Here is a 17740-nt window from a genome sequence, read left to right on the forward strand (position 1 = left end):
CTTATCATATATATATATAAAGAAAAAAACTTAATATACAGTAAGCAGCTTTGTTTCAACGTCTATTATAATGTAAAAATATGCATGGTGTCTTTCTTTTTCAAAACAGCTTACACTCAAATATATATATAACCCGATACTTACTTTTTTTGATATTTACAATTCATTGACAAGAAAATAGAAAAAATAACAAACAAATAGGCTACTGTAAAATAAAAAAAAACACAGAATGGCTGTACAAATCGTAGCAAAATGAACCGTCTCTAAATCGCACTAAATCTGTATGTTAATTAACTAGTTCTTATACTTTGGTTGTCATTCCATGGCTATAACATCGTGCAAACACCTCTGCCTCATGGATGATAATAAATGTTTGAAATGTGATTTAAACAATTTGATACTTGTAGAATTTCTTATTTCTATAGGAACAGTGTTCATTAACTCTATACAAGAATAATAAAAAGTATGTTTCAAATTATTTGTTTTGGGTCATTAATAAATGCATGGGGTCTTTCTTCTATATGTTAGTCTTAGTAAGAACCAATTTTCTACGATAATGAAAGATCACAGACACTTGGGGTGTGGAGCTAAAACGCCTTTAAAATCCAAATAAAATGTATGTGGCGCCGTTATATGTCGCAACGCCGCTAAATGTCGCACTTGCCGCTAAATGTCGCACCATTGACGCTAAATGTCGCAACCGCCGCTAAATGTCGCAAAACCATTATTTATCACATACCCGTGCCGCTTTTGCGACACCCATATTTTCACGTTATACAAACATAGTGGAAAAACGTGGTAAATGATAGCAAAAAAATGTCAATGAAAACTTTAAACGGTCTTTATTTTTGGTATGTGATAAAGAGAATATTAAATTCGTGTAAGTTCATTATTGAATTTATTGAAGGAGTTGAATAAATTATATTGTGCGAGCCTCTGGCGAGAAAATATTATTTTATTCAAATCGTTCAAAAAAATCAGTATTGAACTTACACGAAATTAAAATCCTCTATATACATGAAGACAAAAATATAAAGCACTAGAGCATACACAATGATGACAAATTATTTAATTAACTAATCTTTTTTTTTCTACAATTAAAATGAGGGACAGCAATATGTGTATCAAAATTTGAATTAAAACAGCAGTATTTTGTCATATCATAAAAAACATATGCTAAAACTAAAACTATGTAGAAAAAGGTTTCATTACACGTTTCTTTTTCTCATTTCTCGATCATTGCCGAGTAAATGATTTTAGATAAATCATTCAATATTTTACTGGATGTGGTGGAGTTTAATGTTTTGCCAATGACAAAATATGGTTTTATTTTTTCTCTCAATTCACGATAATGCGGACGTACTAGTAAAATCTGATATTCACAGTCTGTTCACTCATATTAAATTTTCATATCTTCCTGTTTCAATACGAAGTTTTAAATCTGCAGAGGGCATCTCTATATTTATCTTCTTAAAAGATAAAAGTAAAAAAGAAGTAAATAAGAACTACAAAACAATTTATTTCATACTCAAGTTTTTTCGTTTTAGTTCATTTTTACCGTTATTTTTATTTATTATATTTGTACGGTATGGGGAAAGGACATACATACTCATACATACAATAAAGTAAACTCAATTCAAAAAAGAGCTGTAAAAATTATACTTAATAGACCGATACGTTCACCAACATTAGATCTTTTTAATAAACTTAAATGGCTGAAATTCAATTTCAGAGTGAAATACCACACAGCAATTATGGTGTATAAATCTTTAAACAATCTGGCACCGTTATATATGAGTGAAATTTTAAGTTTCTCTCACAATGAATCAATCGCTCATAAAGATCTTGTACTGAAAAGTATACCTCATACAAATTATTTAAAGGATTCTTTTTCTTATTTCAGTATTGAAGTTTGGAATAAATTACCTATTACTATCAAACAATGTTCGACTTAACAATCTTTCAAAAACAACTGTAAAATTTATTTTCTAAGTAACGTTTGGAATAAATTACCTATTACTATCAAACAATGTTCGAGTTTACAATCTTTTAAATCATTACGAGCTTATCTATAATTACCATAATTAATAATATGAGTGTCAGTCGGATGAATGAATAAAAATTATCTAACCTTTACATTTAATAATATAAATATTTTTTTATACCGGTATATACCAAAAGATTTTAAATATTTGTATAGATCTACATTTTTTTCTTTGTTATTGTTAAATCAGAAGGCCATACTGAAAATAAGTATACTTGTTACTGTGAACTTTGTATGTTACCTTCTATAAATAAAGATTTTATTATTATTATTAATATTATTAATATTATTATTATTATTATTATTATTATTATTATTATTATTATTATTATAAATGTCGTTTTAGCTCAAAGAAAAACATTAATCAAAGTAATTGAAATCTAATCCAATCGAAATTTTAATAGAAAGCATTTTGTCGATACGAAATACCCGAATCAACGGATTTGCATCACCTTTGGAAGCTTTTGGAAATAACGAAAGAAACCTAAAATCCGAAAAAAAAGGAACCAAAAGTAAGCTAATCTACCTTTAAATTTCATAGCAGGCACTGACCTCCAAGGAAACCATTGATTTTATATAGCAACCAGTGACTTCTTACGTAACTGTTGTTTTCCCTTACCAATAGCAATATGTTGTTTTCCCTTACTAATAGCAACCAGTTATGTTTTTACAAGATTCAGATACAAATATAAAATGTGAAAACAGTTTAAGAGTAAGATTTTACATCTGCTTTCAATTATAGTTTACAATATAACTTGTTCCTTGTCAAAGAGAGATTAATATTCAGTTGAGCGATATTTGGGCCATTATTGCCCTCTCGTTATGAAATGTCACGAAAGTGCATTTAAATAAAGGTTCCATGACCACCGCTCCGCTTAAAAACATATAGTATATCAATAAATGTCAGACTTTCGTTTTGACTTTCTCATAGACTTACATTATGAGAAATGGCCCCTATCTCTATCTAAAAATTGAGTATTCCTGCTACAGAGGTTTTTAAGAAGAATGAAATGCCTGACACATAAAAATGATCAGGAGTAGCCAACCATTTTTTTTTTTGCAAAATGAATTCAAAGAGGACAAACCCCCTTCCCACAACCCTTTCATTAACAATTCTGCTGATCACTGGACTGACATACATGCACTTTATTATAAATGCAAATATCCAAGTCAATTTTTTAACTCACTGACCCAAAAATTATCGTCCGGTTTAAGTTGTACTTAAAACTCGATTTCGCCAGCCCGATGCGTATTTTTTTGAAACTCTGCCCGGTATCCTGAGGCATAAATGTAATGCGTGAGAAATTTAGCATGCATATTAATTACGGCTATACTCAACATCACTAATTCCGCGTCATCACTTATTTCGCAGTAATGGCATATTTTTATGTGACCATTGTTAAAATTGGTCAGAATTGATATAATGATTTAATTCAAACACCTTAACAACCAAGTTTTTGTGCAAAATATTTTAAATCTCTAGATTTTTACGTAAAATAGAACAACATTTTACAAACTTCTGCAAAAAGCAACAATAGTCCGTTAAATTTATGCATACGTCTAAAACAATCATCATTTCCTAAATGTTCTTGCTTGTTGAAAAATTTAATTTTCAGTTACAAAGTAAGAATAATAATAATATTTAAAATCAAGCAAAGTAACATGTAGAAATTTTAACTGAAACATGAGAAAACTGAAATGTAACACCATTACCGCGATTTAAATGATGACATACTGTTTTCAAAACGGGTGACACACGGTCTACGTCTGGCCCATTAAAACTGATTTTGATTGAATATATTGTTGTTTCCTTGTGCCATACAGCAGAATATACCCATATGTTGCAGCTAATGACAATTTTTGTACCATAAATGTCATTTGTTATTTTCTTGCTGGTTTCAAATGGTTAAGTACCGCAAAGTATACTTAGTTGCACGAGAAAATAGAATAACTGATGGCTATTAATAAATAATAATAATTATAATAATTGTCTGCTAGAGACTACCAGTTAAAGATACAAATGAGCTGCGTCACAACAAAGCAAACGTTATGCGTTTGCGACTAGCATGGATCCAGACCAGCATGCGCATCCGCGCAGTGTGATCAGGATCCATGATGTTCGCTATCAGTTTCTCTACTTGTAATAGCGTCTGTGAGCGAACAGCACACTGCGCGGAAGCGCAGGCTGGTATGGATCCATGCTGGTCGCAAACGCACTAACTAAGTTTTGTCAATCGTGACTTTATTTGTCGTGATTAATTATATTCATTTCAAAAATGACAATTTCAGAATTTTCCAACTAATTGATTTATACTATTCGAAACTGTTACATATGGTAACATGAAACTTTATGTAGTTCCGAGATGCACATAGCATGATGAAACTGTGACTGCGCCAGATATATTTGCATTGCATAAATATTTTCCTTCATGATTTCAATACCTGCTAAAAATTATAGCAAAAATTACCGTGTTGATTTTTTTATATTTCACAATTGGTATTGCGATGACGGACGGTATTTTCAACAGTTAACAGATGTGTACTCAGAACGGAGGGAAATTAGCCGTAGAATCGCAGTATATTCAGCAAAGTTAAGAGAAAGACATCAATATGAAGGAATATTCTAAAATTTGATTAAAGAAAATCGAATGAGAATTGATAAAAACAGTCCGTTCTTTTATAAAAAGGCGCGATTCTGCCACCGCCAATAGGGGACGCTTTGACGTTATACTAACGCTCTTTATTTACAAAATAATGCTGCTGAAGTAAAGCTTACATATCTACGTGTTTGCATACCAAAAATCATCAAGATCTGAGATGTTGTCAAATTTTGGTAGGAAAGCAGCTACCTTAACACCAGAAACGTTATATAGAAATAAAAGGTATCGTGGGGTTTATGGCACATGTAAAACGAAAAAATACTCATTTCTAAATTTATTTATATGTAATACATACATGTATATAAATTTGATACATCATATATGGTTGTTGGCAATAAACCAAAAAGGATCTAGACAGTTTTAGTGATTGTATTTAAGTAATTTTAAGTAACTGTGTATTATAAATACATTTTTATCGATGCTTTATGATATTGCCCACTTCAAACTTGTATGTTGTTAACATAAAAATAGCAATCAGTAATTTGAGAACCGATACTGAAAGTAGATACCTTAAACAAAAGCATAAACAAGATTGCATTTGTGAAAAAAATGCTAATGCTATGTCACCGCATTATTAAACACAAGAAGGAGAAAAAAATACAACACAAGTACGAACAGAACATAAATAGGAGCAAACGATGATGCCAAACCAGAGACTTTAATTTGAAAAACAAAACTTGGTAGCTATCCACTAGACAATAGATCATGCTTAATATGTAAGCCCTTTCATTTTCTGAACCTGCGGCCAATTTTGATCTCATGGCTATTATTTGAACAATCTTCAGACAATGCATTACTTGGTGCAAAATATCTATGCTCTAGGCCTTGTGGTTTTAGAGTGAATACAAATGGTTTATGTTTCTTTCTATATTCCCGTTTTGCTTGCCATGGAACATAATTCTGAGAAAGAACTTTAGAAGCCCTTCACACACAGAACACTCTGGCAAGTTTGGTTGAAATGCACGCACGCATACACACATGCACGCACACAAACATGCACGCACACACACACACACACACGCGCGCGCGCGCACACGCACACACACACACGCACACACGCACGCACGCACGCACACACACACACACACACACGTGCCCTTTTTGTCAAGTACTAAAGGCCATGTTAAACCCCAGTCACACTAGAGCTTAAGATTACTTTCGACCACCGGCGACTTGTAAAACTGACGATCATCAGCGATTGTTTGCGACCAAAACCATTTTTGCACGTATAAATTTACTTCTGCGACTATCGTAAGACCAGTCATCATTGACAATCGCACGGCAGGTCATAAGCTCAATAACCTCTCTACGTGGGACCTAAATAAGATAACCTGCGACTGTCAAAGATCACCGATGACAGTCGTAAGACGTTTTAAAGATTGTCCGCGACCAGAGGTCACTGGTGATCGTGAACTGGTCTTCTCTGGTCGTAAGCTCTAATGTGACTGGGGCTTTACAGAAGTCTTCAGTACATAAAATAAGTACATTTTTGTGTGTTTGTATATAATATACAAAATAAATAATATAACACTTTTATTAATCACAGCTCTCCTGTGACGTAGACAATAGTTAGAATGAAATACATGCAAACAAAATGTGGTACATATAAATACAAGATTGAAAACTAGAAATGTGTCGTAACGCCACGAATGCCCCCGCATGCAGCCAAAATTTCAAATGCTTTAATATTTAGTTCCAATTTTATTTGTACAAATCATTCTAATAACAATGACATATGTTAAAATTGAGTTGAATATGTACAACTGTTGTGGAGATAATGGACGGAAACTTATTTTTTATTAAAGTTAATGGGGCATAACTTTCTATATGAATCTATAATCCACCCAGAAATTATAGAAAGATGACATAATTCTTGCGCGCCACACATCGTCATAATATCCAAAACATTTATGGTTAGTTATTTTATAATCCACCCAGGAATGACAGAATGGTGACCAGATACAATACTGATTTTATCAACAAGAGCTACCGCCTAGCGGGGGCCACGCTCGTCTTTTTCTTATTTCTAAAGTCAAACACATCAAAGGAAGTATATTATAGTAGCGAATACTCCTATTTTACACTATATTTTGGTAACAAATGATTAAAAAAATCCTATTTGACCTTAATGGTCAAGGTCATTGCCATATTTAAATTGTCATTTCTGTCATTAAGTGTTCTTTTTGTCCAAGAACATGAGGAATGAATCAATAAATATCAAAGCTGTGACAATGTTAGCAAAATTCAATAATAAAGGTAAATTAAAGGTCATATCAAAATGATTTAACATGTCTGTTTTGTCATGTGTGTTCTTTTGTCTAAGTATGAATTAAATCTTAAATCAGTAGCAAATGTACGACAATGTAAGCAATTTTAAAGAAATTGATCTTGATGCTCAAGGTAAATTAAAGGCCAAGAAAATAAGAAAATATCAACAAAAAAAAAAAATGAAATATATCATTAGTATATTATATCAATGATATAAATATATATGTATATAAGATTATAACATACATGTATCAAACTTGTCTTTAATTATCATTTGAAAACCATTTTCTTTTATTTTGAGTTATAGTGACATTGGTTTTGACAATTTGAGGCCTTAAAGCAGTTCCAAGATTCCAAGAGATATCTCCACACAACCTTGCTATATGTTTGATTCTGAACTGTAGTTTTTGTCCGGAAACCAATTGTCAATTACTTTTTAATAGCAGACATTGACCTTGACATTGGGGTGGGGTCGAAAAGAACTTTTAAACGATGCCTCCGCATAAGCTTGCTAAAACCATGCTAATTATCGAAACAGTGACCTAAACATTTACCCTAGGGAGTGGGAGAGGGGGGCTTTAAGTAGTTCAAAGGGAGATCACAATCATACTATATAACTAAATAAATAGTTTACATATATTGCAATTTGGCACTACTGTCTTCTTAAAATAACTAACCAAATCAATTTGGAGCAATCTGATCTATTTAATCCCATATTTAAGGGTCTTGCAGCTCCTAATAAGTAATAAGGCTCTAGAGCTGATTAAAATCATTTAGAACAACAAACATGACAGACAAGCATTTCAAAATGCTATGGGTAAAAGTGTAAAGCTATTCTTTAAAGTAACTTGATAGATGACTATCTTTAAAAGCTACAGACAAAGTTTGATGATCATCCAGCCATTCGATCAATAGGAAAAGCTGTAATGGCTGGAATGAGATTTTTGGTATTTTGACCTCTGTTTAGCGTAAATTGGGCAGTTTGACTATGTTGCTTCACACCAAATTTGAAGTACTTTCAGAGGAGAAGACCAATTTTGACGTTAGACGGTTCTTCTGAGCTAAAACCCATATTTAACTAAACACCAAAGAGGGTTCCACGAGGATATATTTTCGTTTGATCTTCTGTAACCTCATCGTCCTTAGGTTTTAGTTCTTCGTTGAGAGCAGATGTCTCGTGTATTTTAATTCTCTTTGCAGAATAAAGCCTTGATAATGTAAAGACTGTTGCAAACAACATTGAGCAAACGACAGTTTCCCCAAGAGATAGATATATAAACCACATTGGTGAGAACACTTCCATCATGTATCCCAAAAGTATTGGATTCACCATTACTCCAGCGGAGCCGGAAATCAGCAGACCTGAAGCTAGCCTCGCTGTGATTGGTGTCACGTTTTCCTGTGTAAATGTGAACAGGGTTGGCAATATTCCCGACATTGTTATACCACTGAGCCCTACAGAGACCCAAACTAATTCAGTCTGTATATACAAAACGCTTAGTAAAACACCCGCTATCGAAATTCCTGAGGTAAGATAGGAGGTAACAATGAGTTTTGTAGGAGTTATGTATGCTAAAATAAAGACTCCTATAAAGTTTCCAACAGCGTACATACCGAAATAAAGGGAAGTGAGAGAGGATGCTGCTTGCTGTGTCCAGTCAAGTTGACTCATTACAAAAGTTGTTAGGAAGCTGGGAAACAAATCAATGTAGGCCGTAGCAACAAATGAATTTACAAACAAAATAAATAAAATGATCTGTTTTATCAATTTCGGTAGCTTATTTTTATCAACACTATCATTGCTATATTGGCGTACGGTCTTTTGAATTGCTTGTTTCCGAAGAAAAGCAACAAGGAATGGAACAGCTGCAGAAAAAACTAGTATTCCAGTAATCAGAAAAGCATACTGAACATGAGTCTCTTTGTGAACAGTTTCCGAATACGTGACACCGCCCGTGCTAAGACTAGTTAGAGTTGAATTATACTGAAAAAATGTTATGTTGTTTGTAACTGCAGATGTTGTTGTTACTGATGTTACATCATATGATAAATTACGTCCTGGTTCCACATTCCCTGCAAGAGATATAAAAAATAAGATCAATGCAATACTAATACAATATACGCTCTGTAACAAAGAACACAGCGATGTTACGAGTTAGAGAACAGTGCCGGTATTAACCATCCTTAATTACTAGAATAAACATTTACAACGTTGATAAAGCTTTTATGTATATATAGTGAAGGCTATACTCAAACGAGATCCATTTATTATATTTCAGTAAAGAATATTTACCTTTCGGTTCTCTTACAAAAGGTTGTGTAATGAGAGGAGATATAATCCCACCAACAGCCGTGAGCACGTGGGTCATCTGGATGAAAGGGCCGCCTTCACTGGCCCATAGTGCAAATAACATGGAATGAATGCCTAATAAGCATAAAATAATATAATGATAATAATAATAATAGCCATCGTCAAGTGTGTGTGTGTGGGGGGGGGGGGCGTCGCTCGACTTTTTGTTACTTCTTAAGTGAAAACTCGTTTGAGGATGATTATTGTAGTTTAGAAAACTCCAAGAAAACATAATTTTCTTGAACAAAATATAATTCAAACATTATATTGGATCTTGGCGGTCAAAGTCATTAAAAGTAAAGGCCAAATATAAATTAATCATCATGTCAGTTTTATTGGTAAGTGTTCTTTGTCCGAAAATAATTCGAATACATAAATAAATAATAAAGTTATGACAATTTAAGCAAATTTCAATAATTTGGCCTTGATCGTCAAGTCATTTAAAAGTGAAGGTCAAGTTCAGCTTGAAGGTCTTGTCCAAATACGAAACAGTTCTCCTTTAGGTGAAGACAACGTGTTTACGCACGACTTAATTTTTGCCAGGTTTCACAATATTAAAACTCGGTAAACTACAGACAGTTGCACCGTCCATTATTTGTATACGGAGTTAAAAAAGCAACAAAAAACATAGTCTTCCATTTGAAGAAAATGTAAATAAAAATGTTTTTGTAACACAGCAAGAACATTAAGTTCAAAACTGATGTTTTGTGTAATTCTGTTTTATTGTCGACACGCAAAATAATTTGTGTCATTCCGCAGTAAATCATGGACGAATAATCCATTTATTAATTATCAAGTTACAGTCAATCATAGTAAAAATTCAATTTAATCTTCAAGGTCAAGGTCATATATGGACCAAGGTCAATTTGAGTTTGATATACACTCATAAAGTTCTTATCTTAAAGAATTTTGTGTTATTATATTAAATCAATCCATTCAATAATAACAAAGTTATATATCCAGTTACAGTTATTATGTTCAAGTTTATTATGTTCAAGTATGAAAACAATCCTTTCAAAAATAACAAACTTATAGTCACTAAAAGCACAAATCAGGGGAAAAACGAGCCAAATTTAGACATTTAACCTCGAAGTTCAAGGTCATTTATGAATGAATGTTATGGTTAGTCTGATCTTTTTTGTGATCCCGGAAAAAAAATATTTAAATCATTTACTGCTCATGCTGCGGCCATAGCATTGCACAAATTTTGTGGTATCATTGCAAAAATCCAGCGTTATTTTCTCATTCCTGTGTCACTAGATAAGCACCATAAAAAACTTGTTCATGTAAATTCACCCCGTTAATGTGTTCGCGGACACAATGAACTGTTAGTTCTGGTTAGCTGGTGTAAGTACACACGTGTTGTACATGTATCAAACGATAGATTTCACTAGGAAAACACTTTGAGTCTTGAAATTGTGTCACATACAAAAATAAAAGGTATCTGAGGGAAGAAATGTAAAGCATACCTGTGTCTTGGCCTCCAATACATATTCCATTAATGACCCGTATAATTACCATGACAATAAACTCGGGTATCCATGGCAATAATCCAATGGTAATTGCTGTCCCTAACGTATATAAGAACAGCAAAAGTCTTGGATTGAATCTATCTTGAACTGGAACAAATAATATAATATCAGTTATGTTAATAATTCACTGCATTTAAATTTCAATTGTTTTCGCATTTACGGTTAATCAGTTAGTTGATCAAGTTTGCCCAATGTCAATTTTGCCATTGATAACTTCGACAACATTTTATGTTTATCTCTGTTAGCTTTGTGTAACGAGATTTAAGTTAGTTTCTTTGTCATCATAAACATATACTTTTATATTGTAAATTAAAGACAAAAAAACTGGACAGATAATAGGTTCGTGAAAATGGCAAAATAATTACATGTATATTTTATAAAGAAAGAAGAGTTTCACGTGTCTGAGCATTATTTATGCTGTCGTAAGATGTAAATTTGGTAGGACTCATTGAAAAATACAAGAATTTATTGAAAAGACACTGATTTAACATAAATATTTTATGACATTGACATTTGACTCAATGATCTCAATACAGTTCATCAACTTGCCATGGCCAATATATTCCAACCAAATTTCAGAAACCAAGGCTCGAGACTCAAGTTGTTGATCGGAATTAAATTTTATCCTACGTGTCATCGTTACTTTGGCTTTAAACCTAATTACCTCGTATTGAACAGTAACCACGGGCAATTTTACTAAAAGTTTCACAAATCTAGACTATTATTTCATCCAAAGACAAAGATTTTAACCTAATTGTTAATGTGACCTTGAACTTTGAGGCGCTGTCCTCAAAATCATTTGACCATGATAAATGTCCCAATTAAGTTTTACAAACCTAAGATTATTCCTTCTAAATTTGGATAGCAAAACTTTATTTTAACTTAGTAGCCTGGACCTTTGTCCTAACGACTTCAATATAAAAAGGTCCACCTTCTGGGCACGTGCAATGCCCTAACCAAGTTTCATAAACCTAGATTTATTCCTTCTCAGTTATTGAGCGGAAAATGATTTTCCATTAAGTCATTGTTAATCTCATAATCAAAAGGAGTCATCTACTGGCCACGTGCAATGTTCCTATCAAGTTTAACAAATGCCTTATTCCTTATAAAGTACAAATTGTAACTGAGCAAACAAGGAATTTACAAATGCCACATTATATTGACTTTTGCACTTCTGACCTCAAATTAATCGGGACCATTAACTGGTTGTGACCATCCTACATACAAAGTTTGACGACAGCACAATTAATAATAGTAATTGTGCGGGTATCGAAGTGGCTAACGGACGGCAAACAAGCAAACGGATAGACGGACGGACAAATGAAATACCATAGTATGTCCGAAATTACCTTTCGTCTCATAAAAATGAATATTTTTGAAGAAGTACTTACTAAATCCAGCTAAGAGACATCCACCTAGATAACCAATGGCAAAACCTGTAAATAACCATGTGGCTTGTTGAAGTGGTACACCTGCTATCAGCTGGAGATCTGGTAAAGCCGGGCCCATTTGTCCATAAACCCATCCCTGATAAATTCATGATTAAATGATTCATTGGAATATAATATATAAAATTTAAATAATTTTTCAATATTGTAACCTTTTTGCAGAACATTTACTTAGAGTAAACATGATTGTATTTGTGAAAAAAATGCGTTGCCATCGCATCTATATATCACTAAATATTAGGAACAAAAGTAGAAATTTGTTTCTATACAATTGAACTTTGCCGTAATGCAGGTGTGTCTAGTGAATTTGGGGGTTAAGGCCAAATTTCAACATTTCAAATAAAAAACAATGTACATATGTGTCTAATGTTAAAATACAAAGGCAATAGTGTAATAATTGATTCAAAATAAAAGATTTCCTACTTGATAAAAATTATGGCATTTACTGTATTACATAGCTGTATAAAACATTGAAATACAGTTACATTTATTTTTCTTAAATACTATATTTCCACTTAAACATTACCTATTTCTGAAAAGAAAAAATGATTTAAAATCATCACTATATACATGGTATGAATCATAATGTCCTAAATAATGTGCTCATTTCATTTCATACATATTCCTGTAAATCAAACATCCCTCTTGCTAGAGGTCATGACCTGAAACCATTTCTCTTGCTAGAGGTCATGACCTTCAGACAAACACCCAGCTATTGGATCTTTTAGATAATATCTCTCACCAGAATGTGAAAACTCTTAATGACAAAGAACAAGTAATATTGTAAACTTTTATCAAAAGCAAATATAAAATCTAAATCACTAAGTTCATATAGTGCTTATTATATAATAAAACATTACTTGTTGCTATTGCTAAGGTATAACAATAGTTTCTAAAGAGGTCACCAGTTGCTATACAAAATCGGTGGTTTCCTTGGAAGTCAGTGAATGTTATGGAATTGAGTGGTAGATTCACTCGTTGCCATGGAAAGTTAATGTTTGCTATGGAAGTCATTTGTTGCTATGTAAAAAGTCAATACTTGCTATGGAAGTTACTGGTGACTATGGAAATTTGCAGTTTGCTATGGAAGTCAATGGTTGCTATGGAAAGCAAACGGTTGCTATGGGAGTCATCGGTTACGATGGAAAGTCAATGAATGCTATGGAAAATCAATGGTTGCAATGAGAGTTACTAAATGCCATTTGAAGTCCATGTTAGCTATGAAAGTCAATGGTTACAGCAGAAAGTCACCGGTTGCTATGCGAAGTCACTGGTTGTTATGGAAAGTAAGTGGTTGCTATGGAAGTCTATTGTTCCTATGGCAAGTCAATGGTTGCCATGGAAAGGTACTGGTTGTTATGGAAACTTAATGGTTGATATGGCAAGACTTAGCTTTGGGTATTGTTATTTCTATGACATTCAGAAAAGAAGAATTTTCAGACATTTCCACTTTACAAATCTGTATAAACTAAATGACCCATAATTATTACCATTTGCTACTCAAAGGGGCATATCTTACATAACTTATATATAGTGATTCGCTAGGCAATGCTACATGCCAAATATCTAAGCTCTTGGCATTATAGTTTTTACAAAAGAAAACTTTTAAATACATTTTACTATACAGTGTGTTAAGACAAAGTAATTAATTCCTGGGGCAAGGCCAATGACTTCCGACTTTGGTGGCATAATTATATAACTTTTGTACAGAACCACAAGACGAAGCTTCATGCCAAATATAAAAGCTCCAAGCATTGTATTTCTCAGCAGAATTTTTTAAGATATATTTACCATAGTCTGAATAAATCGAGCAGGACAAATACATTTAAACCCTAGGGCCATGATTTATATGACTTCTGAAGAGGTCCAGTTGGCATCACAGTTCCACAGAAAAATACTTACATGTGCATGTACTTTCCTATATAAGACTGAGTAAACAAAGTGACCCCAAAGCGGGGCCATTTTTGACTATAAGGGCATTATTTATACACGTATATAACTTTTGTAGATGACCACAAGGTGGTGCTACATGTCAAATATCTAAACTCTGGGCATTGAACGTTCTGAGAAGATTTAAAATAAGACTTTCAAAGGTTTTATTTTCAAAGATTACTCTTAGCTTCTGTGACCTCCTCGTGCATAATACTGGAACCATTCATATAACTTTTGCAGAGGACCACGTAAGGGCCCTATGAAGTTTGGCCAATTCCATCAAGTTATTTAGGAAATATTGTTGATAACGACGGACGACGCACAAACTACTATTACAAAAGCTCACCTCTAAGCACATTGTGCTGATGTGAGCTAAAAAGCTGAACACGTTATTTTCTCGTAACTATGTGAATTATTGTAAATTAACAATTCTAACACGACCCGCATGTTTCCCTATTGAACATAGAAGAACAGAAAGTGTGTGTTATTATGCAACAGATGCACAGTTTGACGTTCTATATTTAGACATGTGACGTAATCATTATACACGTGACATAACCACTAAAAATCCGACGCTCTGAAAATAAGTACGGAAACAAATCAGGTGCAATTTTGCTTAACTATCAAGTACGGCAACATTTATTTGTTGATGTCGTGTTAGAATCGAAATAATATATCCCAAACAGTGATTTTATCGCTTGATAACATCACTGTTTGTCGTTCGGATGCGCATCATTATATCACTCGGGCTACGCCCTCGTGATATAATTCCTCGCATCCGAACTCAAAACAGTGATGTTATTGAGCGATAAAATCACTGTTTGGGATATATTATTTCTTAAATAGTCCATACAAACCATTGTTGCTGTATTCCAAAACAAAAATATTGTGTCCCAGACTTTAAATCTGAACATAGGATTACTGCAAGACTCCTCATACTCCTTGTCATTCCCGTCCCTTATTCGAGAATCTTCTGTAAACTGGAGTTGCTTGGAATTACGCTTGCTAACTATATTGTCATTAGATGTCTGGAAAAAGACAAACACATTTTACGATTTTACCATCTTTCAATAGTTCATGTAGCTTAATTTTGATATGTTTTATCACTGTCCACATTTGATAACTTTTTGTTTCAAAAAGCATTAAGCTGATGTTGTTTTAATCGACATTTTATACACAAAACACAAGACAAATTTACTTATTTTCTCAAACAAGATAAGTTCAAAACCCGCCAGGGGCCAGTCGTTGTTTCCTTGAGCAAGAAACTTTACACATATTGCTCAGTATTGGTTGGTTCCAGGAATAGATTCGAACGTGTGTCTATAAGCTGATAGCTTCCTACACAATCGAACTAAAATAAATTCTGTATAAACTAAACAAGATATAACTTATTGAAAGAAATTACTTGAACAAAGTATAACATTTTACCTGTTCCCCGATTTCCTGCAAGACAAGATCAATTGGGTCTGGTAATGCATCGTTATATTCATTTTCTTTTAATTTTTCTTTTAAATTTACATCGAGCAGGTCCGTAACGTCTTTCTTAATGGAATCTCTCTCATCGTCCTTCCGGTTTGATTCCTGCTTTATTTGAACGTCCTCTGAATCACTAGTTTCATCAAACGATCGGTTTATGTAAATGATCGTTTTGTGCTCATTCGATTGATCTTTCCTGTTAATATTATCTTTTTTCATTTTATTAAAATCCTTGTAATTTGCGTCTGTTTGTTCATTAGATTTTTTGTGTTCACTGTCAATAGCAGACGACATGTCAGATGACATTTCTCCACCAGATTCTAACGCTTTATTCTCCATTTCTGTATTATCTCAGTCCATATAATAAATCTATAATCAGTTCATCTCCGATACTGTACACAGCTTTCGTTGACATTCCTAAATTTTCTAATTTGCATATTTCCAATGAGAAAAAAGGTCGTTTTTTTTTTCAAGTAGAAGCGTGTTTGTATGTAGGGTCACGGGCGAAGGTGAATGGTAATTTACCTGATGTATTATTCATTTATGTACAGTATTCCCACATAGAAAAATGTTGAAAACTCTCTACTATAACATATATTCCCGCGTCACTACACATAAACAGGTTAATGTCTGCACTATATACACTTGTTAATAAAACCAGAACACATTAACGTTTAAATGTAAAGTTATATACTGTATCATAGCGGACAGAGGTCAAAACTATGGCGTAATTGTTTACAAATACTTAACATATGGGATCACAGTGGCTTTAGTAATACAATGTACATTTGGGTCATGTCCATTCATCTATGTATATTATCGATCGAATTTCTTCTGATTTCTCTGGTTGCATGGTAACGGATTGATTGAACTGCAGACTTCATATTATATATTTATGAGTATAAGCTGCCAGAAATGTTAAATACTTTAAAATTTGTAGATTTCTAAATCAGCATTGCAGTGATTAAGATTTAAGTTCAAGTACCTAGACCAAGATCACATTTAGAATATCGGTATATTACAACCTAGAGAACCATTTACCGAACAAAATATTTTCCAACGGGTTGAAAACTGAGATCATCACTATTTTTTATTACCTTATTTGACTCTTTTAATAACGATTAAAGGGATGTGTTTTATGATCACTTTTGATGTTCAATGACAATTGACAACAAAAGTATATAATTTTAATATCATACATTTGTTTAAACAAACATATTTTACAATTATTAAGTATATAAAAGTTTAATAGTTCACAATGAAGACATTTATGTTAGTTTATTTAATTGCCTTTTAACGGCGATTTTAGCACAGTTTTGGTATTTAACTGTTTGTGTCGTCTGCTACTAGTAACTGTGTTTACTGGATATCAAAATGGCGCTGTACATAAAACAAAATGGCGCGCTCCATAAACATTCTGAATGTTTTGGATTTCTAGGTGAAAATTTAGAAATAACCTACTAATAGACGGCCTCCTCCATAGACGGTCTTGGCACACAATATTTAAAATTGCCCGCTAATTCACAATTGCATTTATTTCACTAAAGTAACTAATAGATGAAGCATATATAGTCCATTTATCGTAAATAGAAATGTGTCGTCACGCCACGGCTGCCCTCGCATGCAGCCAAATTTTCAAATGTTATAATAATATTTAGTTCGAAATTTGTTTGCACAAACTATTTTTTTCATTCTAAGTTCAAAGTCCTTAAAACTACAAGTGTACTGTTGGGGAGATAATGTACGGAAACTAAAGAATTATTTTTTTCAACGTTGAAAAGGGATAACTCTTGTCAGAAATCATCAAACCATGACAAAATTCGAACTTGACCAGCGTATTCCTATGAAAAATATCCATATGTTAAATTTGAATTGGATAACGGAAACTGAAAAAAATCACCTTTTTTAAAGTAAAAGGGGCATAATTCTGCAAAAAAAATCATTGAACAATGGATAAATTCGAAATTGACCTGCGCATTCCTTTAATGTAACGAGGTGTAAAATTTTAGTTGAATGTGTGTAGTTATTTG

General features: G+C 33.0%; 1 protein-coding gene across 1 annotated transcript; it reads right to left on the reverse strand.

Annotated features, from left to right (window-relative positions):
• Nucleotides 1-5019: 5019 nt before the first annotated feature.
• Nucleotides 5020-16360, reverse strand: LOC132731805 (sodium-dependent glucose transporter 1-like). Its single transcript, XM_060718067.1, has 6 exons — nucleotides 15663-16360; nucleotides 15092-15262; nucleotides 12246-12381; nucleotides 10792-10941; nucleotides 9266-9397; nucleotides 5020-9045 (listed from the first exon to the last, which is right to left on the reverse strand). The coding sequence occupies exons 1-6, from the start codon at nucleotides 16047-16049 to the stop codon at nucleotides 8051-8053; spliced, it is 1971 nt and encodes a 656-aa protein (XP_060574050.1). The 5' UTR covers nucleotides 16050-16360; the 3' UTR covers nucleotides 5020-8050.
• Nucleotides 16361-17740: the final 1380 nt, after the last annotated feature.

Source organism: Ruditapes philippinarum, unplaced genomic scaffold, assembly GCF_026571515.1.
Source record: "Ruditapes philippinarum isolate M1 unplaced genomic scaffold, ASM2657151v2 ctg63_1_1_1_1, whole genome shotgun sequence".
Taxonomy (NCBI): Eukaryota; Metazoa; Mollusca; class Bivalvia; order Venerida; family Veneridae; genus Ruditapes; species Ruditapes philippinarum.

Excerpts from the sequence above, each read along its gene's own strand:
- LOC132731805 (XM_060718067.1), bottom strand. The coding sequence starts at position 16,049 with ATGGAGAATAAAGCGTTAGAATCTGGTGGAGAAATGTCATCTGACATG. Across the intron at positions 10,942-12,245 it reads ATGTCTCTTAGCTGGATTTA|TTCAAGATAGATTCAATCCA; the intron begins GTAAGTACTTCT and ends TATTTGTTCCAG. Across the intron at positions 9,046-9,265 it reads TTTTGTAAGAGAACCGAAAG|GGAATGTGGAACCAGGACGT; the intron begins GTAAATATTCTT and ends TATCTCTTGCAG.